The 24514-nt window shown below is 38.2% G+C and overlaps 1 protein-coding gene across 2 annotated transcripts in view; it reads left to right on the top strand.

Moving 5' to 3' along the window:
- SMURF2 (SMAD specific E3 ubiquitin protein ligase 2) overlaps positions 1 to 24514 on the top strand; it is a 110347-nt gene that overhangs the window by 65106 nt on the left and 20727 nt on the right. For both annotated transcript variants that reach the window (XM_055256932.2, XM_055256933.2), the window contains 7 exons: positions 2786 to 2919; positions 5210 to 5275; positions 7074 to 7158; positions 9878 to 9961; positions 12404 to 12606; positions 14800 to 14884; positions 21242 to 21400. In XM_055256932.2, coding sequence (XP_055112907.1) covers positions 2786 to 2919; positions 5210 to 5275; positions 7074 to 7158; positions 9878 to 9961; positions 12404 to 12606; positions 14800 to 14884; positions 21242 to 21400 — 816 coding nt within the window. The remainder of the gene's footprint in view (positions 1 to 2785; positions 2920 to 5209; positions 5276 to 7073; positions 7159 to 9877; positions 9962 to 12403; positions 12607 to 14799; positions 14885 to 21241; positions 21401 to 24514) is intronic.

The following is a 24514-nucleotide window of genomic DNA, read 5'->3' as shown; positions in this document are numbered from 1 at the left end:
GGCGCGGTGGCTCACGCTTGTAATCCCAGCACTTTGGGAGGCCGAGGCGGGCGGATCACGAGGTCAGGAGATCGAGACCACGGTGAAACCCCGTCTCTACTAAAAATACAAAAAATTAGCCGGGCGTGGTGGCGGGCGCCTGTAGTCCCAGCTACTCGGAGAGGCTGAGGCAGGAGAATGGCGTGAACCCGGGAGGCGGAGCTTGCAGTGAGCCGAGAGTGCGCCACTGCACTCCAGCCTGGGCGGCAGAGCGAGACTCCGTCTCAAGAAAAAAAAAAAAAAAAAAATCAGCGGTTTTCTCATTTTATGTTAAGAAAAAAAAATCAGTGATTTATTTTGCAGCTTGCCTCAATTTGGACTAGCCACATTTGAAGTCCTCAAGGGTCTCGTGGTTGGTGGGTACCATTTTGGAAATTGTAGGTGTAGAGTATTCCTGATGGCATCCTGATTTTGATCTTTCATGACTGTTGTTTTCCACTGGAAGTTTCTTTATTCCTCTGTCACTTGTTATTTTCTTTTAAAAAAAATTGTAGCCACCCTAGTGGGTGTGAAGTTGTATCTGGTCATGGTTTTGAGGTGCATTTCCCTCATGACTAATGATGTTGAACATCTTTTCTTGTGCTTATTAGGTTTTATCTTACAATTAATATTAATTGGCTATCAGAGGCTTCTCTCGTGATTGTTTCCAAAGTCATTTTGCAAAACCCTTGCCTTTATTTGGCTAAGTATACAAACAAAATCTAATAATTAAATTTTAGTCCAAAATCCTGAGTATATATTTTGGTCTATATGGTAACATTATATTCACCTATAGAGGTGTCTCTCTCTCCCTTTCAACAAAACATCCTGAAACTTGTTTATAAATCATGTATTTGTTAGTAAGTCAAAGTTTTAATAGAAGCTAATAGAGCCCTCTTTTAACTTTCAATTGCAAAAGGAATTTACTGTTTATGTTGCCATGTATATTACATGAGGTTTCATTAAAGTGAGAGCATGTACTTCTCTGTGTATAAGAAAAGGTAATATTTCGGATTCATTTCTGGCCCAGGAATATTTGGACAGAATGTTTGTGACATGTACCCTTAAGTAATACAATATATTTCATAATTTTTAGTAATTCAGAGTTAGGCTATCTTCCAGAAGGTCTGTAATTAGCAATTTCTTATTATGATTTAATGTAGAGCTTCCCAACCTTTTCATATCATGGTACACATAAAAACTATGGCACATTGGACTACACAGATGAAGTTGCTTAAGCCAGTGGTGCGTTGCCCTAAGGACTGAGGTAGTCAATGTATGTATTTCAGCATACCTGTAAACCAGGCTTACTAGTTGGACAACTGGTTTAATGTAACTTTTTTTTTTCTTTGAGACGGAGTTTTGCTCTTGTTGCCCAGGCTAGAGTGCAATGATGCGATCTCAGCTCACCACAACCACCGCCTCCCGGGTTCAAGTGATTCTCCTGCCTCAGCCTCCCAAGTAGCTGGGATTACAGGTGCACGCCACCGTGCCCAGCTAAGTTTTTTTGTATTTTTAATAGAGACGAGGTTTCTCCATGTTGGTCAGGCTGGTCTCAAACTCCCATCCTCAGGTGATCTGCCTGCCTCAGCCTCCTAAAGTGCTGGAATTACAGGCATGAGCCACCGCGCCTGGCCTAATGTAACTTTGTAAAAAATGTTTAGCTTGGGTAATTCAGCTACTTAATACTTGATTCTGGCTCTGGAATTACATGCCAGTAGATACATGCCAAGGTAGAACTGGTAGGTGTATTTGAAAATTGGTACATGCATACTGAACAATATTTTAATTCAGATTTTTTCATTTGCAAGCAACAGAGACCAAATTCAAATTGGCTTAATTTTTTTAAAGGGAATGTAGTGATTTGCATAATTAAAAGCCCGGGGTGGGCATTTTTTAGGCACAGCTGGATCCCGGGGCTCAAGTGTACCTTCCATGTCACTTATTTAAAAGCTTTAGTCCTTACTTAAATGGTTTAGGCTTTTCTCTATACTAGGTGAATTTTTCTGATATTGTAATTTATTGAATGATACTTTAAGATCAAGGTTGCTGGACCAAAAATTTGACCTCTTATTGTCATTGAAATAGACCTAGGATTCTACTGACATGTTATTTTATTATCTTTTTGCATGGGTTGATGCCATGTTAACAGTTGGCTGTGGTAGAGCTTTTACATACTTGCAGGTATATGCACAGAAAAGTACTGTAACGCTTTTCCCTGCTCTGCTTGTCTGCAGGCAGTGAAGTGAAATCTGCAAGAGTCCTGCTCGCTCAAGGCCTGCATACAGGAAAGAAGCAGGGGAAAAGCGTTACAAACAGCTTTTGTTCTACAGCATTTTAAAATATAACAGGTAGGTCAGATTTTTGGTCTGTCAGCCTTGACACTATCCCTTGAAAAGTAGGTCATGTCATCGACATGTATTTAAAATGTGACTGTGATAAAAGTTTTTAAGATTCTTTTCCTTGGGAAGAAGTTATTTAATAAACTCCATTAGTGTTATTAGACACTAGCTACTAAAATAGCCTTTTTACTGATTAGAATTATAGCCCAGCTTGAGAGTGGCAGATGTGATAAAAATATACTAAAATTTTCAAGATTTTTAAAAATTTAAATTCAATCCTGTGGATTAACTCAAGACATATTTTGCATAATCTAGCCAGACTCTGAAGCATATTAGTAACTTTAGAATATAAACAGAACAAAAGAAAAATTGTATGCCACTGCCTGTAACTACCAAGTTACTCATGCAGCCGTTTTGTTTTTTAGGTATATTGGAAAGTCTGATTCAGTTACGATCAGTGTATGGAATCACAAGAAGATCCATAAGAAACAAGGTGCTGGATTTCTCGGTTGTGTTCGTCTTCTTTCCAATGCCATCAACCGCCTGAAAGACACTGGTTGTGAGTAGATACGAGTGCTTTTCAAATTAAAAAAATATATATGTATGTGTATATGCATTTGTGCATATACATATATACATGCACTATATATGTATCCTCAAATATATATTTAAAAATAATATATATATTTGAGTATGTTGGTAGGGCTTCAAACACAACTTCTTGTGCATGTCTGAAACATTGGTAAAAATTCCTGATCTAAATTTATTTTGTAGACTTAAAAAAAAAATGAAACGTTTTAAATATGTGAAACTTACAGCCAAATCAGAGCTGATGCTTCATTTCCAGCTAATTTAAAAGTATTAAGAAATGATTGATATCTAGAACGGCAAAAAGAAAGGTATCAGGATGTATATGCCTTTTAAAATTTCTTAGTATCCTTTTCTGGTTTTGGTGGATTTGTGGATGAAATGTTTTTATTTAGGTGATTGGAGTGTTTAAGCTGGCAGTTAAAGGACAATTACAAAGGGGTAAGAATAGTATAATACATAAAACTGCTGTGACAGAATTAAAAGTTAAAGATTAAACGTTATTTTGAGTGTACAACAGCTGTATTAACTAAACTGTAGCTGAGTTTATCATCAGCCTGAGGATTTAGAAGATTAGACCAAGATCAAGACATTAGAAGTGGTTTTCATAATGGATTTATAAGTTGACTTAGCATAACCAGGTGAGTCTTTTGGATGGGTCTTTCCGTTAGAACATAAATGGGAATTCCTTTTTCAACAGGTTTTTTTTGTGTGTTTGTTTCTATAGAATTCTTTTTTATATAATGTAAAAAATACCATTAGTCATTATCATGGGATTTTAGCCCAGATGCATATGCTAAACAAACTCACATAAGATCTAAGGAAATTAATCAACAAAAAACAGAGTAAATTTAGCATTGAATATTAAATATATTAAGAGACTATCTCTTTTAATGTAGTGTGATACCACAGCATAGGTATATATTGACCTTGTGAAAAAGAAAAAGGCAGAAAATTGAGCTAGAAGGTCTTAGTCCAAGATATTTAATGGCATCTAAGAAATTCTTGTATTTCTGGGCTGACAGGGTAACCAACAGTAGAGAAAAGACACTGAGATTGGAAAAAACGAATTGCATATAAAAGTGAACTGTTTTATTACTCAGCAAACTGAAAACTTATAGGTCAAATGTCTGACATTATCCCTAGTTCAATTTACCCAACATTTATTGAAGATTTAATGTGCTACTGTTCTAAATCCTGGCTGTATAAAGGAGAAAAAGGCATGAATCTGTCCTCTGAGAAGGAAGGGCAAAGGCCTGCTGGCAAAGGGAGCATGCCACATTGGAAGGACTGAATAGGAGAGGAGGAGTTAGTTGCTCTGCAGAATCCACTGTGTAGCCAACTTAGTAGCACCCATTTATTTTGCAAAGATAAAAATGTCTGTATTTTTGGTTGGATAAGTAGGGACTGTAGTTTAGGGGCATGGATTTTTCTTTCTGTTTCTTGTGACTGCTTCATTGTATTAATTTATTTGACTTTTTCGATGTGCAGTAATATTGAATTTATCAAATATTTATTGAGCACCTACCTGATGCAATGTTCTACCAGATTGGAGTGGAAAATACAAAAACTAAGATATGGTCTCCTCCATTTATCAATTCACAGATAAGTAGGCAGATGGCATACAGTTGTAAAAGCATTCAGCTATAAGTACTGTAATCAAAGTAAAACCAGCGTACTTTAGGTGACATTGTTCCTTACTGTAACTTTCAGGGTCAGGCCAGTGTTATATCTCTTTTACAGATGAGGCATCTGAGAGAATAAACGAGTTGCTCCTAAATGAATGAGTGAAGAACTGATGCAAACTCAGATTTTACAGTTCATTCTTGGCTTCTTATTAATACTTTTTTGGGTCCATATCATTTGAAATGGTTAGTTAAAAAATGATAATGACAACTAGCATTTGTTGACCACTTATGTGCCAGGCACTATGCTGAGAGTTTTGCATAATTATCTGATTTAATCCTCAAAAAAATATGAGGATTCACATCTTGTCATACGTGGGAAAACCAAGGCTCAGGGATAAATTCCTTAAGACCAACAACTATTAAGACTCAGACTAAAGTGGTCTAAAAGTTTTGGAGAGAAAGTGACTGCATGTTGGCAATGTAATACACCAGTGTTTGGTTTTTGAAATCTGAACTCTCTAAATGATAGATTTGATTTCTAATGGATTGTGGAAATTTATTGTCACTCTATAGATGTTAGAACCTCTGATACCAGCTAATTTTTTCATTGCTTTCTTTGTTGACTTCAAATAGATCAGAGGTTGGATTTATGCAAACTTGGGCCAAATGACAATGATACAGTTAGAGGACAGATAGTAGGTAAGTGTGGAATTTAAAGTTACATGAATTTTGGTTTCATTCAAACTGACCTAAAGTGTAAAATACCTTTTAAATTGAAGTATAATAACTGTCGCTTCATTGTGTTGGCCTGAATTAAATGAGCCAGGTAAAATGTTACAGTGAATCCAGGATCCAGGTGAACTTAATTTAAAAAACGTTAATGTGAAAAAAAAAGTTTTGTGAAGAACCGTTGATCCTTCAGGAAATAATTCTTTCAAAGTATCCTAATATAGTAGAGCACTAAGTTCAGACAGTGCTAAACTAGTTACTAGAGCCTGCTCTGGAATTCACATCTCTTACTTCTTCTTTCTTTGTGGTGGTTTTATACTACACTGGATAATGGTGTCCTGTTAAAACTCCATCAGTCCAAAGATTACTCTCTTGCTGGAATACCAGGATGGCCCTCTTGCTAGAATACAGTGTATTTTTATTTATTATTTGTTTATTTTATTTTATTTTATTTATTTATTTATTTTTTTTTTGAGGCGGAGTCTCGTTCTCTCGCCAGGCTGGAGTGCAGTGGTGCAATCACGGCTCCCTGCAACCTCTGCCTCCCAGGTTCAAGTGATTCCCCTGCCTCAGCCTCTCCAGTAGCTGGGACTGCAGGCACGCGCACCACCCCCGTAGTTCCTCACCCGGCTAATTTTTTGTATTTTGTAGAGACGGGGTTTCACCATGTTTGCCAGGCTGGTCTCGATCTCCTGACCTCATGATCCGCCCGCCTCGGCCTCCTAAAGTGCTGGAATTACAGGCAGAAGCCACTGCGCCCAGCCCAGTGTATTTTTTAGATGGTCAGATGATCAAGTATTAAAGTCAAATTAATGTGGACTTTTCAAACTTCTTTGTACATGAATACACCCTTAATATGTTATGCCTCTTCGTTTTTTTGTTTTTTTTTTTTTTTGAGACAGAGTCTCGCTCTGTCGCCCAGGCTGGAGTGCAGTGGCACAATCTCGGCTCACTGCAAACTCCGCCTCCCGGGTTCACGCCATTCTCCTGCCTCAGCCTCTCCGAGTAGCTGGGACTACAGGCGCCCGCCACCACGCCTGGCTAATTTTTTGTATTTTTAGTAGAGACGGAGTTTCACCGTGGTCTCGGTCTCCTGACCTCGTGATCCGCCCGCCTCGGCCTCCCAAAGTGCTGGGATTACAAGCGTGAGCCACCGCGCCCGGCCTTTTTTTTTTTTTTTTTTTTTTTTTTTTTTTGAGACAGAGTCTCGCTGTGTCACCCAGGCTGGAGTGCAGTGGCGCGATCTCGGCTCGCTGCAAGCTCCGCCTCCCGGGTTCAAGCTATTCTCCTGCCTCAGCCTCCCGAGAAGCTGGGACTACAGGTGCCCACCACCACACCTGGCTAATTTTTTTGTATTTTTAGTAGGGACAGGATTTCACCCTGTGTTAGCCAGGATGGTCTCGATCTCCTGACCTCGTGATCCACCCGCCTCGGCCTCCCAAAGTACTGGGATTACAGGCGTGAGCCACCGCGCCCAGCTATGCCTCTTCTTAAGTACAGTAGTGACTCTGCTATGCACCATTACTATGGTGGAAAAGGAATTAGGCTTCTTCCATGAACATAATAAAGTGTAGAAAACCTTAGAATTCTAATACTACTCCTGAAGGGAAAAATCTATGGGAAGAGAAATTACAAATTTTAGTAGAAACCAAAGAGTTCATTCTAAAGTATTAAAATAAGCTAAGCCAGATGTCTTCTAAAGATAGAAATTTTTGATTATAATAGTTCTATTTGTACGAATCTTAGTAATATTTCTGTCATTTAATAGTAAGTCTTCAGTCCAGAGACCGAATAGGCACAGGAGGACAAGTTGTGGACTGCAGTCGTTTATTTGATAATGATTTACCAGACGGGTAAGCTAACATCACTGAAATCATTAGAGAAATATATAGATAATATCCTTAAAAGAATAGAAATAAGTGGGTGTTTATTGTATATTAAATGGTGTTTATCGTATATTGAATGTAGATTTTCCTTCTAATTGTAAAATTAATGGAAGATCTTGTCACGACAAATTTATAAAGTGAGCCACAAATTAGATGTGTTAAATTTGGTTATTAAGAGTTTTGAGTAGGAGACATGAAATTTCTTGACAAATGTAACTCTCTTGTAAATATTACCTAGTTAAAAAAAGTTGCTTGATTAAATTATTCAAAACAGGCCATGCAAGTGCTAAATTAGAAACATTGCTATATTTAAGAGGGATGGGATGGATAAGTTGTGTAATAGTAATTAAAATAACATAGTAAGATTTAACTGAGCATGTATATGGCAGATACTGTTATAAGCACTTTATGTACATATAATTTAATTCTCGTAGCATCTTGGAAGGCAGTATATAGCCATGCTTCTGGAATCAGACCACCTGAATTCTAATCCTTACTCTTCTGTGTACTGGCTTTATGATCTTAATTTATTTAACTTCCATGTGCTTTGGTTTATATTTATTTACAAAAGAGTATGAGTGATAATAGCATACTCATAAACTGTTGAGAGGATTAAATAAAATAATTCAGGTAAGGCACTTTAGCACAGTTCTTGCATAAAATAAGTGCTTAGTAAATAATTAGCTAGTATTATTTCTATTGCTACTACTATTGTTACCCTCAAAAACTAAGAGAGAAGTTAAGTAATTTGCCTAAGGCCACATAGTAAATGGCAGAGCCAAAACACACAAACCTGTCTTGATTCTAAAGTCATGATTTTTATCATTGGTCTCTTTGATACTAGTTCTCTTTTCTGATTTTATTTTTAACATTCAAAGTATTTTTAATTAACTTCGATGAGATATAACTTACATGTAATAATTGCATCCATTGAAGTATATAAATGGTTAAATTTTAACTCCAATTATTTTTTATACAAAATTTTATACCCAGGTTATGGTATTTACTCATTTTTTAAACTGTTAAAAATCACTATAATTTACTGTTCGTAGATCACTTTAGCTTCTAGGTATGTCTGTTAGCTCTTTTATAGATATGAGGTAGATTGTGGTATTTTTGAAAAGGAAATTTAGGATGAAATAACTAATCAATATTGAGAGAGTGCCAGCAGTAATAAAGCTTATTGTTCTAAACTTGCCCTACATTTTTTTTTTTTTTTTTTTTTTTTTTTTTTTTGAGACGGAGTCTTGCTCTTTCGCCCAGGCTGGAGTGCAGTGGCGCAATCTCGGCTCACTGCAAGCTCCGCCTCCCGGGTTCACGCCATTCTCCTGCCTCAGCCTCTCCGAGTAGCTGGGACTACAGGCGCGGGGGAAATACCCTAGCATCTCTTTATTTTCTGTCTTTTAGAGCCCTTCAACCTCTGCCAGTATCTTTGTAGAAATATTAGCATTATCACATTTCTGTAGTCATTTGGCTCTTTTTCATTAAATGAATTATGATAAAGAGTTGATAGAAAGTAGCGGTCTTGGCCAGGCATGGTGGCTTACGCCTGTAATCCCAGCACTTTGGGAGGCTGAGGCGGGAGGACCACAAGGTCAAGAGATCGAGACCATCCTGGCCAACATGGTGAAACACCGTCTCTGCTAAAAATACAAAAAGTAGCCAGGCATGGTGGTGTACACCTGTAGTCCCAGCTACTCAGGAGGCTGAGGCAGGAGAATCGCTTGAACCCGGGAGGCAGAGGTTGCAGTGAGCTCAGATCGCACCACTGCACTCCAGCCTGGCGAAGGAGCAAGACTCCGTCTCAAAAAAAAAAAAAAAAGGAAAGAAAAGAAAAAAAGAAAGTAGCTGTTTTGATGTGGGTTTTTTGTTTGTTTGTTTGTTTGTTTTTTTAGCGTGGGGGGAAGGAGTTTCACTCTTGTCATCCCGGCTGGAGCGCAGTGGCACAATCTTGGCTCACTGCAACCTCTGCCTCCCCGGTTCAAGCAATTCTCCTGCCTCAACCTCCCGAGTAGCTGGGATTACAGGCACATGCCACCACGCCTAGCTAATTTTTGTATTTTTAATAGAGACGGGGTTTCACCATGTTGGCGAGCCTGGTCTCAAACTCCTAACCTCAGGTGATCTGTCTACCTTGGCCTCCCAAAATGCTAGCCTCCCAAAATGCTGGAATTACAGGTGTGAGACACCACGCCGGCCAATAGTCTTGATTTTTAAAAAATTAGTTTGGGTAGGCTAAATGCTTTGAAAAGCTTTTGGCCAGATGCGGTGTCTCACACCTGTAATCCCAGCACTTTGGGAGGCCGAGGCGGGTGGATCACGAAGTCAAGAGACCTCGTGATTTTATGGCTAAATATATTTTTAGCATAGCCATTTTCCATATTCTGGAGTAATTAGTATGAATTTAATTGTGTATTATTGACATTATTAAAAATTCTCAGAGTTTGGCTGATAGAAAATATTTGTTACGCCTCAGCATAAATACTTTAGAAGCTTCAGAATCCCATAAAATATATTACGGAGTTCTAAAATAAGTTGAAAAAATTCTATATTCTGTGAATTGATACTTCAGGTTGGCATTCCCGATTTGTAACAGCAGATGTCTTACTGGCTTGCTTGTTGCACTGAAAACATTCTGTGTCCAAGTTTCCTATTAATGCCTTATCACTCAATATTTTTATTTAAGCTGGGAAGAAAGGAGAACCGCCTCTGGAAGAATCCAGTATCTAAACCATATAACAAGAACTACGCAATGGGAGCGCCCAACACGGTAAGAACATACAAATATTTTCTCATGATCTATGCCAGCCACCCTCTGTCAGCTTTACTAGATTTTTTTTCTTGGTTTTTGCTGTTGTAGATCAGTAGATCTTGTAACAGGTGCCATTGTTATTTTTTAAAAGTGATCTTCAACAGTTTGTTTGACAGGTTATGCTGTCATTGTAGCTCCAGGGCCTGTAGTGGTACTCAATAAATATTTATTGAATGAGGCCGGGCGTGGTGGCTCACGCCTGTAATCCCTGCACTTTGGGAGGCCAAGGCATGTGGATCACTTGAGTTCAGGAGTTTGAGACCAGCCTGGGCAACATGAGGAAACCCTGTCTCTACCAAAAAAATTAGCGGGGCACGTGGCATGTGCTTGTGGTCCCAGCTATTTGGGACGTAGAGGTGGGAGGATTGCTTGAACATAGGTGGTGGAGGTTGCAGTGAGCCAAGGTCGTGTCAGTGCACTCTAGCTTGGGTGATAGAATGAGACTCTGTCTCAAAAAAAAAAAAAAAAAAAAAAAAAAAAAAAAAAAAAAATTGACCAGGCATGGTGGCTCACGCCTTTAAGCCCAACACTTTGGAAGGCCAAGGTGGGCAGATCACTTGAGATCAGGAGTTCGAGACCAGCCTGGCCAACATGGAGAAACCCCATCTCTACTAAAAATACAAAAATTAGCTGGGCGTGGTGGTGGGTGCCTGTAATCCCAGCTACTCAGGAGGCTGAGGTAGGAGAATTGATTGAACCCAGGAGGTGGAGGTTGCAGTGAGCTGAGATGGCACCACTGCACTCCAGCCTGGGTGATAGAGTGAGACTCAGTCTCAAAAATATAAAATACAATAAAATAATCGAATGAATTAAGTTGATAAGCAGAGGAATCTCTGAACTAAATCTTGAAGAATGTCAGGTATAGTCACTTCATGGAGCTTACTGTATAAAGACATAGGGATGCAAGATAAATTTTGGAAACTGCAAAGAGGTGCTTTTGAAATAACTGAAAACAAATAGTCTGTGTGGCTGAATCCCCTTCTCCCCACTCTTTTAAGTGAGAACAAAATTTGCCATCTTGTGCAGTGTTTTGTTTTGCCTGTTTTCCCCGTCTTGAGCAGGACTGGCACTAGGCATAAAATACCAAATTCTTTTCATTAGCTGCGCCTACTTTTATTTATACAGAACTAATTGCTTAACTCATTGGATCACAAAGTTTTCTCTTTTACATTATAACTGTCAGGTAAAAGCTTAGCTCATGTTGCCAAGTTGCATTTCTAGTATTAAACTGCAAAGGAATTTATTGAAGTACCCATTTTTATTATATCTGAGCACAAATGAATATGTACTTGTGTCAGTGTTCAAGGTTTCACTTGAACACCCATTTCCTTTTGACTCATTTAACCGGTAAAATTAACTTGAATTTCTACATATATAAAAGGATGATTGTTGTTTTAAATGTAAATTTTTTTTTTTTTTTTTTTTGAGATGGAGTCCCACTCTATTGCCTAGGCTGGAGTGCAGTGGTACGATCTTGGCTCACTGCAACCTCTGCCCACTGCAACCTCTGCCTCCCGGATTCAAGCAATTCTCATGCCTCAGCCTCCCGAGTAGCTGGGACTACAGGTGCCCGCCCCCACGCCCAGCTAATTTTTGTATTTTTAGTAGAGGTGGGGTTTCCCTGTGTTGGCCAGGCTGGTCTCAAACTCCTGACCTCAAGTGATCCACTCGCCTTGGTCTCCCAAAGTGCTGGGATTACAGGTGTGAGCCACTGCACCCCGCCATGTTAATTTAAGAATGAACTCTTGATTATTTTTTTATTTTGAAAGATCTGCAATAGTAGACTGGAAGCCCCTTAAAGAGACAAACTGTCTTCTTTCCTCTTGTGATGTATTGTCAAATGACTGGGTGACTTTTTTAGATTGGGAGGTCTGAGGGACCTCTTAGGAGGCAATAATAAACTGATTTGAATGACAAAAAAGAGCCAGGCCTAGGGAGGGTAGGAGAAAAGAATATGCCAAGTGGAAGGAAGAGCAACTGCTCTTAGGTGGAATGACCTTGGCAAGTTCAAGGAACGGGAAGAATATGAGTGTGGCAGAAGCAGAGTGGGAGGGAGAATGGTGGGAAGTCAGGTCTGAGAGAGAGGCTGTAGCTAGATCAAGCAGTGTTTTGTAAGCCAGTCTCACATCCACAGATACATGTGGATTTTATATCAAATGTCATTAAAATAAAGTCATTTAAATACATAGTTGATGACATGCTTTATCATTTGCATTTCTTTGGTGCTTGGAGACTTCAGGTTTGCTTTTACTCAGAGTTCTTGAAGTCATTATACTTGTATTAGTCATCCTGTTTTCAGATATGATAAGTGATTGTTACTGCAGTATATATATATTGTCTAGAGAACTCTACTTTTGATACCTAAATTGATAACGTCTTTTCCTTGTTAATTTTCAATAGACCGGCATCCGAATATTCTAGCCCTGGCAGACCTCTTAGCTGCTTTGTTGATGAGAACACTCCAATTAGTGGAACAAATGGTGCAACATGTGGACAGTCTTCAGATCCCAGGCTGGCAGAGAGGAGAGTCAGGTCACAACGACATAGAAATTACATGAGCAGGACACATTTACATACTCCTCCAGACCTACCAGAAGGCTATGGTATGACAACTAGCAAAGGAAAAATAAAATGTGGTTTACTGATTTCAGCTTGCTGAGGAAGTCACAGTATATATTTTCAAAAAGTTATTAATCTGAGCTTAGGGATTCTGCATGAAAATAAATATAAAACCTCCCAACTTTGAAAAGTCCTTGAAGTGGTAGATGACTCCCTAACCAACAGTTTGACCTTGTGTTCATCATTCAGCCTCAGTGTTTGTGCTCTTCTATAATGAAGTGAGATGACTAGTTTATAACAAAAGTAGTGTGAAAAGCATACGAAATGAAGTGAGACTATTTTGTAAATAAGCACTGTATAGAAAGGAAAGATGGTATTGTTACTGATAACAGTAATCTGAAGTTCAACCTATGATGTAATTTTTTAGACATATATTTAGAAATAATTTCAAAGGCATATTTCTGATCATATATTTGTATTGTCTGTAATTTTGGATTATCTGATTGGATTGTTGTAAATGACTGAGTCACTTCTATGTTTGCATAAAATGATTACAATCTTATATAAAATCCTAGATTATAAAATTTCATGTGGAAGATAACATGAGTCTTCTCCTAATAGAATACAGAAGTTTCTAATTTAATACCATCTTGTGAATCCTCGTATATAGTCTGAACTTGACTTCCTCGCTCACCAAGGTTACTTACATCTTTGCCTTCTTAACAGACTATAGATAAACCACTTTGGATTGATGTTGACACCTAATGACCAACATTGGGAATTGCCACATCTAAGTTTTATTTTACTGAAGAATATATTTTAAAACTCTTCTGCAAATGCATGATTCTCATTTTAGTTTTAAATGTATTTTAGCTCTTTAATTTGAAAAAATTTGTCCATTAACTGTGCTATGACTCAAAGGTTAACTTTTAGCACAGTCATTAACTTATAGGCTTGAGTGACAGGCAGACCTAGGACCTAGGTTCATATCCTGGCTTTGCCATGTAACACTGAGCACCTTATTTAACCTCTTTGAGCCTCAATTTTATCCTCTATAGAGGAAAATAGTAGCACCAACCATCTAGGTTTGTTGCAAGAAATCAATGATATCTAATCTCATGTGAAATGCTGGCACAGTGTCTGGCATAGTAAATTTTAACTGTCATTATCAATGTTCAGACCTGAGAAGAAATTCTCTCTTGCCATTTCTCTTTGAGATTATAAGGCAAGCTCTTTAGAGTGGGAGTGGTTATACTTTTACAATATTTCTGTGATTTGAATTTAAAAAATTGTACAACCAAAACATAAAAATAAAGTGGATACCAAGGCTGAAATTATTATAGCTGTCCTCTATAATAATATGATTTTGTTTATAATTTGTGAAAGTTTGAAGTTTAAATTTATTGACTTTATATGTTTATAGACAAATTAGATTTATACTAATAAGTATTAGTAATAGTTTTATTGTTTTATGTATTGAAGTTTCTCATTAGATTTTGTTTAAAGAAAAGTGGTTCTGTTATTTTAAAAAAAAGACAAAACAAAACCCACCATAAAGAAACCCTTTTATAGATTGTTCTCTTCACCCTGGCCTTTCCTCTGTCTTCCCCAGGGCTTTGAGTTCATTTTGTCCTTGACTTTTTTCTCCCCAGTGTGCATGCTTGCTCTTTAGTCCTCTTCTTTCTAATTTGGCTATTTTTCCATCTCTAACTGTTTATGACATAGAATGTCTCCCCAGTATCTCATCTGTTTTGCTTCTCTTTGAGCTCAAATGTAATCTTGAGAATACACCTTTGTGTAGCAAAGAGAAAACTTTGGTATAAAATTAGGCATAATAAGCATTATCAGCCTCCAAACTCTTTGAAAATTTCTGGAAGTTCCTCCTCAAATCTTCCCAATGTTGGCCAGCCTCTTTCTCAGAGCCTTTTATGCATCATTTAAAATTTTTTAGTTATTAGTATTGTGACAGTCTTGATTTATTTTCCATTGCAACATATTTAGTATTTGAGCCACGTTGTAAGTTTAGTTTGCTTGTAGATAGCTGGCCTGTGGCCCTCAACATTTGTAAAATTGTTTCCAAGAGACAGAACAAATGATTTGTAAAGCCCTTTTTTGATAATAAAATAGATTGGTAATTTGGAGATTTTTCCCTATTAGTATATCATCTTAGTGTATGTAACTGTCTTTGATCTGGACAGTCTGAATGTTTTTGTTATCAGTGTTTATTAATTTTACAGAACAGAGGACAACGCAACAAGGCCAGGTGTATTTCTTACATACACAGACTGGTGTGAGCACATGGCATGATCCAAGAGTGCCCAGGTAAGAACGTATTTTAAGCATGCTTTAGACCATCAAAAAGCCATTTCACCTAGGATTTCTTTGATTTTTAAGAAATTTTTGCCTTTTAAAAATAGTTGATGTAAAAGTTTGACTCTTCTGATAGTTATTTCAGTTTTGACACTTAGTAGAAAGTCCTGCCTACTTCTCTGCAATCCCACCTCAGTTCTCCCCTCCCTCACCAGTTCCTAGCCACCCTCCCCTGCTTCCCCTTAAAAAAAAAGTGGAATAGGCCGGGCGTGGTGGCTCACGCCTGTAATCCCAGCACTTTGGGAGGCCGAGGTGGGCAGATCATGAGGTCAAGAGATCGAAACCATCCTGGCCAACATGCTGAAACCCCATCTCTACTAAAAATACAAAAATGAGCTGGGCGTGGTGGCATGTGCCTGTAGTCCCAGCTACTCAGGAGGCTGAGGCAGGAGAATTGCTTGAACCCAGGGAGGTGGAGGTTTGCAGTGAGCTGAGATCACGCCACTGCACTCCAGCCTGGCCACAGAGCGAGACTCTGTCTCAGAAAAAAAAAAAAAGTGGAATGAAAACATGGATCTTTTAGGAGTTTGAAACTTGTCCTAGGGCACCAAGCAGGGTGGCTCTTACCTGTATTCCCAACACTTTGGGAGACTGAGGTATGAGGATCCCTTGAGCCCCAGGAGTTTGAAACCAGTCTGAGCAACATAGACCCGATCTCTACCAAAGATTGAAAATGAGCCATATGTGGTGGAGCACATCTGTGGTCCCAGTTGCTTAGGAGGCTGAGGCAAAAGGATTGCTCAAGCCATGGAGGTTGAAGCTACAGTGAGCCTTGGTCACGCTATAGCACTCCAGCCTGGACGGCAGAGCAAGACCCCATTTCTCTCTTTTTTTTTTTTTTAAGTGTTTTATTTATTTATTTATTTTATTATACTTTAAGTTCTAGGGTATATGTTCACAACGTGCAAGTTTGTTACGTATGTATACATGTGCCATGTTGGTGTGCTGCACCCATTAACTCGTCATTCACATTAGGTTTATTTCCTAATGCTGTCCCTCCCACCTCCCCCTACCCCACAACAGGCCCCGGTGTGTGATGTTCCCCTTCTAGTGTCCAAGTGTTCTCATTGTTCAATTCCCACCTATGAGTGAGAACATGCGGTGTTTGGTTTTTTGTCCTTGCGATAGTTTGCTGAGAATGATGGTTTCCAGCTTCATCCATGTCCCTACAAAGGACATGAACTCATCCTTTTATATGGCTGCATAGTATTCCATGGTGTATATGTGCCACATTTTCTTAATCCAGTCTATCATTGATGGACATTTGGGTGGGTTCCAAGTCTTTGCTATTGTGAATAGTGCCGCAATAAACATACATGTGCATGTGTCTTTATAGCAGCATGATTTATAATCATTTGGGTATATACCCAGTAATGGGATGGCTGGGGCAAGACCCCATTTCAAAAAAAGAGAAAGAAAATTCATGTAGTCCCAGCTGCTCGCGAGGCTAAGGTGGGAGGCAGAGGTTGCAGTGAGCTGAGATCACACCACTGTGCTCTAGCCTGGGTGACAGAACGAGACCCATCTCAAAAAAAAAAAAAAAAAAAAAAAGGACAGGAAAAGAAAATTGACCTGGGGAAAAACATAGAACACATACCCTTTAAAAAAGGCAGGTTGATGTTCTTAATTATGGTTCAGCTTAAAAAAAAAACCTTTAAAAAATTTAACCTCATAAATGTATTCAGTGTTCTTTTATGTGTTCCTTAATAAAATTTCATTTTTAGAAAACAACGTAATTTAATTAATTAATTAATGTTTTTGAGATGGAGTCTCATTCTGTTGCCCAGGCTGGAGTGCAGTGGTGCAGTGTTGGCTCACTGCAACCTCTGCCTCCCGGGTTCAAGTGATTCTTCTGCCTCAGCTTCCTGAGTAGCTAGGATTACAGGCACCTGCCACCACACCCAGCTAATTTTTGTATTTTTAGTAGAGATGGGGTTTCGCCATGTTGTCCAGGCTTGTCTTGAACACCTGACCCCAGGTGATTTGCTTGCCTCGACCTACCAAAGTGCTGGGATTACAGGCGTGAGCCACTGTGCCTGGTCCTAATTTAATTTAAATATCCAAAGTTGTGTATTTCAGCTGCAGATACTGCATTTACTAACCAAAATGTCAATTACTTTTAACTTCAAGAAGATGAAATGACACACAAATGAATTTAGTGATTTACCATAATTTTTGGAACATTGTTTTCTCCCTCCCTCCCTCCCTTTTTTTGAGATAGGATCTGGCTCTGCTGTCCAGGCTGGAGAGCAGTAGTGCAGTCCTGGCTCACGACAGCCTCTGCCTCCTGGGTTCAAGCCATCCTCCCACTTCAGCCTCCTGAATAGCTGGGACTACAGGCATGCGCCACAATACCCCGCTAATTTTTGTATTTTTAGTAGAGATGGGGTTACGCCATGTTACCCAGGCTAGTCTTGAACTCCTGAGCTCAAGCAATCTGTGCACCTCGGCCTCCCAAAGTGCTGGGATTACAGGCATGAGCCACTGTGCTTGGCCCTATTTTGAGTTATTTTTTAATGAACAGATGCAAAGTACAAAGTAGTCCAATTGAAACTGGAAAAAAGCTTGAATTCTAAATTGAATTCTATATTAAATTCTAAATCAACTTTATATGTTGCACATACAAAGGATTTGTAGGATGTGGATATTTTATGTTAAGCACAGCATCCCCCCTCCTCCAAAACAAAACAAACCCCCAAAACAACCCACAGAAGGTTGTTTTTTTTCTGCCTAAAGCTTATGCTCAGGACTCTATTGTGTATTTGAATAAAAAACAGATGTGACTAGCTAGTCTTGGGTTGCTTTGGTATTCTCTATTTATAAATAAAACTATGATTATGAAAATGTCTTACTTTGTGTGACAGAGCTCAGAATTCTTCGAGGGTGGCAACCAAGGGAATGTGCTATTCTTCATTACTTTATCAAGGTTGCCATTTCCATGTCTTGACAATATAAGCTGTTAGTTTTTAAAAAGTAGTGGGGGCTGGGCACGGTGTCTCACACCTGTAATCCCAGCACTTTGGGAGGCTGAGGCAGGAGGATCACTTGAGGTCAGGAGTTCGAGACCAGCCTGGCCAACATGGTGAAAACCTGTCTCTACTAAAAATACAAAATTAGCCAGGCATGGTGGCATGTGCCTGTAATCCCAGCTACTCAGGAGGCTGAGGCAGAAGAATCGCTTGAACCTGGGAGGTGGAGGTTGTGGTGAGCCAAGATCACACCATGGCACTCCAGCCTGGGCAACAGAGCAAGACTCCATCTCTAAAAAAATAAATAGATAAAAAGTAGTGGGGAGGAAATTTTACTTTTTTTTTTTTAAGCTTACTAAAAAAAAAAAAAAAAAAAAATCCAAGGGCCTAACTTTTCAAAATCAGTTTTATTATATAAATTGTAAAAAGCTTTTTGGATTCTGTTTATCTAGTTGAAGGTCAATAATAAGCTTTTCTTTAAAATAATTAGAAATTATTTGTTGGAAATGTATAGAATAAAAATGATCTTTTTTTTAACTAAATGATTTATAATAGTGAAAAAGTTGACCTTGAGTTATATGTTGAAAGACTAGTATGTAAGCTGGCAACAGAAATTGAAATTGAGACAGATTTCAGCACCACTGTTGGTAATAGGCTCTTATTCCAGAGGAAACATGTCAGTTTGTTATTAATGAGTAAAGGATTTTTGCGAAGCTTTAAGAATATCTCATGTTGAGTATTGACATGTATTTTGAATGATGATTTTATCAAATAACACTTGGGATTATTTTTCTTATTCTGTATCCCCCAAATTACCTTAAAAACTTACATCTTTTGTTTTGGAGGATCCTCTAGCATTTTGTATGGAAGATCTTTTATGAAAGTATACTATAAATATTTAGATTCTATTAGAATATCACTATTCAAAGATATTTATAAAATTGTAAAGTCAGACTCTTTAAAACAAACTTTATTGAAAGATATCCAGGATACCTCGATTTATCCAAGAAGTCTCATGTCATCATGTTTTGCATTTCTCTTTAAAACAATGATTAATGACTTGTTATTTGTTATAAATGCATACTGAGTGACTGTAGTCTTGAAATACAGATCTGTATTACTTTGTACGACTGTATAACATTCCATTTTTCTTCAACCAGCTCCCAGTGAGACATAAAGATTATTTCTAGTGTTTTGCTCTTTTAATCAGTGTTTTAGCGCTCTCCCATGTATGACTGTAGATTTATAAAATTCTAAATAAAATGACATGAAACTCTACATTTTATCAGTGTAATTGTTCATTTTTTTATTTTAATTTTTTTTTAACTTTTAAGTTCAGGGGTACATGTACAGGTTTGTTATAGGTAAACTTGTGTCAAGGGGGTTTGTTGTACAGATGATTTTGTCACCCAGATACTAAACCTAGTACCCATTGGTTATTTTTGCTGATCCCTCTCCCTTCTTCTACTTCCACCCTCTGATAGGCCACAGTACCTGTTGTTCCTATGTGTCCATGTGTTCTTATCATTTAGCTCCTACTTATAAGTGAGAACATGCAGTATTTGGTTTTCTGTTCCTGCTTTAGTTTCCTAAGGATAATGGCCTCCAGCTCCTGCTTTTCATTTCTGAACCATTAAAAAATCTATTTGGGGCCAGCACAGTGGCTCACACCTATAATCCCAGCACTTTGGGAGGCTGAATTTGGGAGGCTGAACTCCCTCTTTGAGTTCTCAGCTTGGGGAGGAGGCTTCAGGTTTCCTATCCCAGTCTTGCTGCTGGCCTGCCCCTCTGCCTACCTGCCACTCAGGTCCCATCTTTACTCAGTCCCCCGAACTCCCCCTTTTTTTTTAAATTTGAGGAGGATTCTTGGAACTTTCCCTTGCCTCTTCTGAGACTAGCAGTGTTTCAAATAGTGTTTTTTCCTACACTTTAGCTGTTCTGTAGCAGGAGTCCCTTGGAACACCTATAGCAGAAGTCAGAATCATTGCTTCGGCAAACATAGGTCCCTGTGTGCCCATCATTGGTTTCACTGCGACTAAGGAGGGGTCATCTCAGGAAAAACATTTTTCTGGTTTAACTTTTAAAATGTGATTTTGATGAAATTTGTGATTACTTGTAATTAACTGTTAGAATTTAAATTTACATAAACATGCTGCTTTTATTTTCTTCTTCTTTTTTTAATAAAAAGAGGACCACAAAAACTGTTTTACTGTCTAGATGCTTGAGTTTGCTTGGTCACTTTCAGAGTATGTCATTTCTTTGGTATCTACAGATGGCTCTGGTAGCCTAAAGTATTCATTTAAGGCAGGAAATGACCTGAGCATATCATATATTATTACACGCAGTCTCAATTATGTCACCAAGGGCAGTGACTCTTCTCTTCTGGTGGATGACAACAGCAATTTCAACACTTTGGAAGCTTCACTGAAAGATTTTTTTCTAATAGTGTAGAGGATAAGAATTTGCAGTTCTATTGCCAGTTTATTATAGAGGATACAACTCTGGAACAGCCAAATGGAAACAATGCTTAGGACATAGTATGGGGGGAAGGCAAGGAGCTACCATGCCCTCTCTGGGCAGGCCACTGTCCAGTACCTCAGTGTGTTCACCAACCTGGAAGCTCCTTAACTCATTCTTTAAGGCCCTATAAATCCTCTATATATACTAGTATTTTAAGAATGTGTAATATAATAACAATAGTCTTCGGTCCATTAAAAATCTTAGCTTTTCTTATGCAGTGGTAACCCTTAGAGCCCTCTTGGTAATGTATCTTAAACAGGTTCTTCACTGACTAACTTTACAGATTTTAGAATTGCAGTTCGTTCTTTAAAAATATGCTGTCATTATTTTCAGGATCATAATTTCAGTAACATTTCCAGTTTTGCTTTGTTGGCGAGCTTAATATTATGGGATGGACATTTTATACAAATTTTATGGTATAGTAAAGAAAGAAATGAAGGGAAATTTTAGAAAGCATTTAATTCTTTATATCACTGACACTTGTAAAATTATTTCCTGTCAAACATGTATTGAAATACAGTTTATGTTGGCAAATATTGTGATTGATTTTATATTAATTTAAATCTGTATTACATTAAAGCCGAGGAAATTACTAAAAAATGTAGGCTATGTGATAAGTTTTTCTGAGCCATTTATGGATTGGGCTTTGAAGATGCGAGTTTGTTAAACCGTTGGGAATTAAAGATTCCAGCTGAACATCTCAAGTTTCTGAAACAATACATTTTCTCAGACTTTGTGGAATTGTTCTGTGTCATTTACACTTGCTTGGTTCAGCAGGGCGAGCAATGAGGTATTTTTTATTTTATATTTGTTTTTGCAGGGATCTTAGCAACATCAATTGTGAAGAGCTTGGTCCATTGCCTCCTGGATGGGAGATCCGTAATACGGCAACAGGCAGAGTTTATTTCGTTGACCATAACAACAGAACAACACAATTTACAGATCCTCGGCTCTCTGCTAACTTGCATTTAGTTTTAAAGTAAGTTTTTGAAACAATACATATTAAAATGGGAGTTAAACATGATGAAACGGATAGATGCTTTTAATAATAAATGTGAGTCTCGATACAGTGGCTCACGCCTTTAATCCCAGTGTTTTGGGAGGCCGCGGCAGCAGGATCACTTGAGGCCAGGGGTTTGAGACTAGCCTGGTCAATATAGTGAGACCTTGTCTCTCCAAAAAGAAAAAAGTTTTTTAAATTAAAAAATTAGCTGGGTGTGGTGGTATATGCCTGCAGTCCTAGCTACTTGGGAAACGGAGGCAGGAGAAACACCTGAGCCCAGGAGTTTGAGGCTGCAGTGGACTATGATCACACCACTCCAACTCCAGTCTGGGTGACAGATGGGGACCCTGTCTCTTAAAAAAAAAATGAAAGAACATCTACTTTCATCAGTTATAATTTACTTTTATTGAGCAAAATTTATGTAAGAGTGTGACAAGTTTTATTCTGATATGAGTATTTTAAACTTACTATGCTTTTAAGTAGGAACCTGTCTTGGAATGTTAGAAAAAGGGTTATCAGAGGTGCTCAAGATGGCCTTTTACAGAGGCAGTATCTTGACAGGAGAAGTAGGGGTTGAACAGGCTAATTTTGTGTTGCCATTGTAATATAAAATTATTAATAATTTATATTAATGGCTAACACTTTAGTAGCACTTATTGTGTGCCAAGCATTGTTCTTCATACTTTACATATGTTAGTAAGGCCAGGCGTGTGGCTCATGTTGTAATCCCAGCACTTTGGGAGGCTGAGGTTGGAGAATCACTTGAGCCTAGGAGTTCAAGACCAACCTGGGCAACATGTGAGTCCTATTCTCTTCAAAAAAATTTTTAAAAATTAGCTGGTCATGGTGGTGCACACCTGTGGTCCCAGCTACTCAGGACACTGAGGTGGGAGGATCTCTTGAGCTCAGGAGGTCGTGGCTGCAGTGAGCTGTGATTGCGCCACTCACTCCAGCTTGGGCAACAGAGTGAGACTCCATCTCAAAAAAAAAAAAAAAAAACCAGAAAGCTTAAGCATTTCTACATCCGTTTTTGTTTTGTTTTGTTTTGTTTTGTTTTGTTTTGTTTTGTTATTCTTAAGGGTAGGATTTCACAACTCCAGCTACTAGTTCCGTAAAGTCTCTAACCTGATAGATCTTCCCTGGGGTTTATATTTGTGTTACATTATATAAAATATATAAAAATTATTTGCAGCATTAAAGTTTCTATCATAAATTAACTTTAAAGTGATAAATTAGTTTTTATTCAGCTATGTAATGTACATAATTTATATGTGAAACAATTTATTGAGATATATAAGAAACAATTTTAACCTTAAAATTGTAGTTTTAAAAAGATTCATAAGGCACTAATTTTAAATTATAATGGTTAATTAATCTTTACATATCAGGATATGTTGGATAGAAGTATCTTTTTTCTATTAATGTTTTCTATTTTTTAAAGATTTTTAAATTCGGGGGTTTTTCTTTAGACGGGTGTTAACGGAGTTTTGAATCTATGTCTATGAGCTGTCAAATATAGTATTACCTTATTTGGTAGATCTATTATGGTTTTTATTGTTTTTCTCTCGGAAAATTTTTTGGCAAAAATGTCATTAGAATGTAGATTATTGTTATTAGGCTAATTCTGAAGTGATGAAATTAGCCCTTTTTTTGAATTTTAGGGTGCTATGCTGTTTGGACTATATTGTTATGTAATCCAAAATATTTTTAGATGACTTTTTTTAGCTAGTTGTTTTTACTGTTTCAGCATTTAGGAAATGAGAAAGGCAATACATTATAATCAGATAGAGGAACTGGGCACGGTTGCTCACACCTGTAATCCCAGTGCTTTGGGAGGCTAGGTAGGAGGATCCTTTGAGCCCAGGAGTTGGAGGTTACAGTGGGCTATGATCGTCACACTGCACTTCACTTGACTTCATCCTAAGCAACAGATTGAGACCCTGCTTATCTGAGCCGGATAAAAATATCGTGGGACAAATCGTGTTTTAGAGAGGAACATGGTATTCAAACTGAGAAGAATTGAGAATTAATATTTTGGGAGGAAGCAATAAAAGAAGTTACCTTTTCGAGGTGTATCCTGGGCCTATTGTATATAAATGCACATTTTTAGGATATCCGGTTTGACTTAAAAAAAGCTTTTCTTGGCCGGGCGCGGTGGCTCACGCTTGTAATCCCAGCACTTTGGGAGGCCAAGGCGGGCAGATCACCAGGAGATCGAGACCACAGTGAAACCCCGTCTCTACTAAAAAAAATACAAAAAATTAGCCGGGCATGGTGGCGGGCGCCTGTAGTCCCAGCTACTCGGAGAGGCTGAGGCAGGAGAATGGCGTGAACCCGGGAGGCGGAGCTTGCAGTGAGCCGAGATTGCGCCACTGCACTCCAGCCTGGGTGACAGAGCGAGACTCCGCCTCAAAAAAAAAAAAAAAAAAAAAAGCTTTTCTTACACAGATGCATTAATCTTCCTTAGCCCTTTTATACAAATCCCTCCTGCAATATTACTGCCATTATTCTCTTCCAAGGGGGGCATTTTTCATGTTCTGAAGATTGTGTAGTTTCTGTGAGACCTCAGTATCTAATCTGTCAGTGACAGGATACAGTGTTGTTAAACTATTGCAAAGCATTGTCATTGGGGTTTAATAAATAACTTTGCCAAGGAAGCATATTCTTCTAAGAAAGCATTTTAGTCCGTTTTTTTTTTCATTTCCTTTGCTTGAAAAGCATGTTTTTGTAATTCAGTAACTATCTTAATAGTAGCTATAGTAACTGATATTTATTTTGCACTTACCATGCTCTGAGTGCCCATGTCATCTTCATTGCAATCCTGGGCTACCTCCTCCTCACCAGTGAGAAAAGTGGGGCCTCAAGCAGTTACAGAACTTGTCCAGAGGTGCATAAAATGTGCTAGAGCTGGGATTTGAATCCACCCAGTCTGACTATGGAGGGTTTTTTTTTCCCTTCCTGTTTTGATTCCTGTAACACTAATTACTTATTTCCCTTCCTTTGACTGGCATTGCATGAAGATATTCTGCCTTATACCCTTAAAGGAAGCTTTTCTTTTTAAAGAAAAAGATGACTTATGGGCAAGGGCAT

This window comes from Symphalangus syndactylus, chromosome 20 (genome assembly GCF_028878055.3).
Source record: "Symphalangus syndactylus isolate Jambi chromosome 20, NHGRI_mSymSyn1-v2.1_pri, whole genome shotgun sequence".
Taxonomy (NCBI): domain Eukaryota; kingdom Metazoa; phylum Chordata; class Mammalia; order Primates; family Hylobatidae; genus Symphalangus; species Symphalangus syndactylus.
This window is presented reverse-complemented; position numbering and strand designations above follow the sequence as displayed.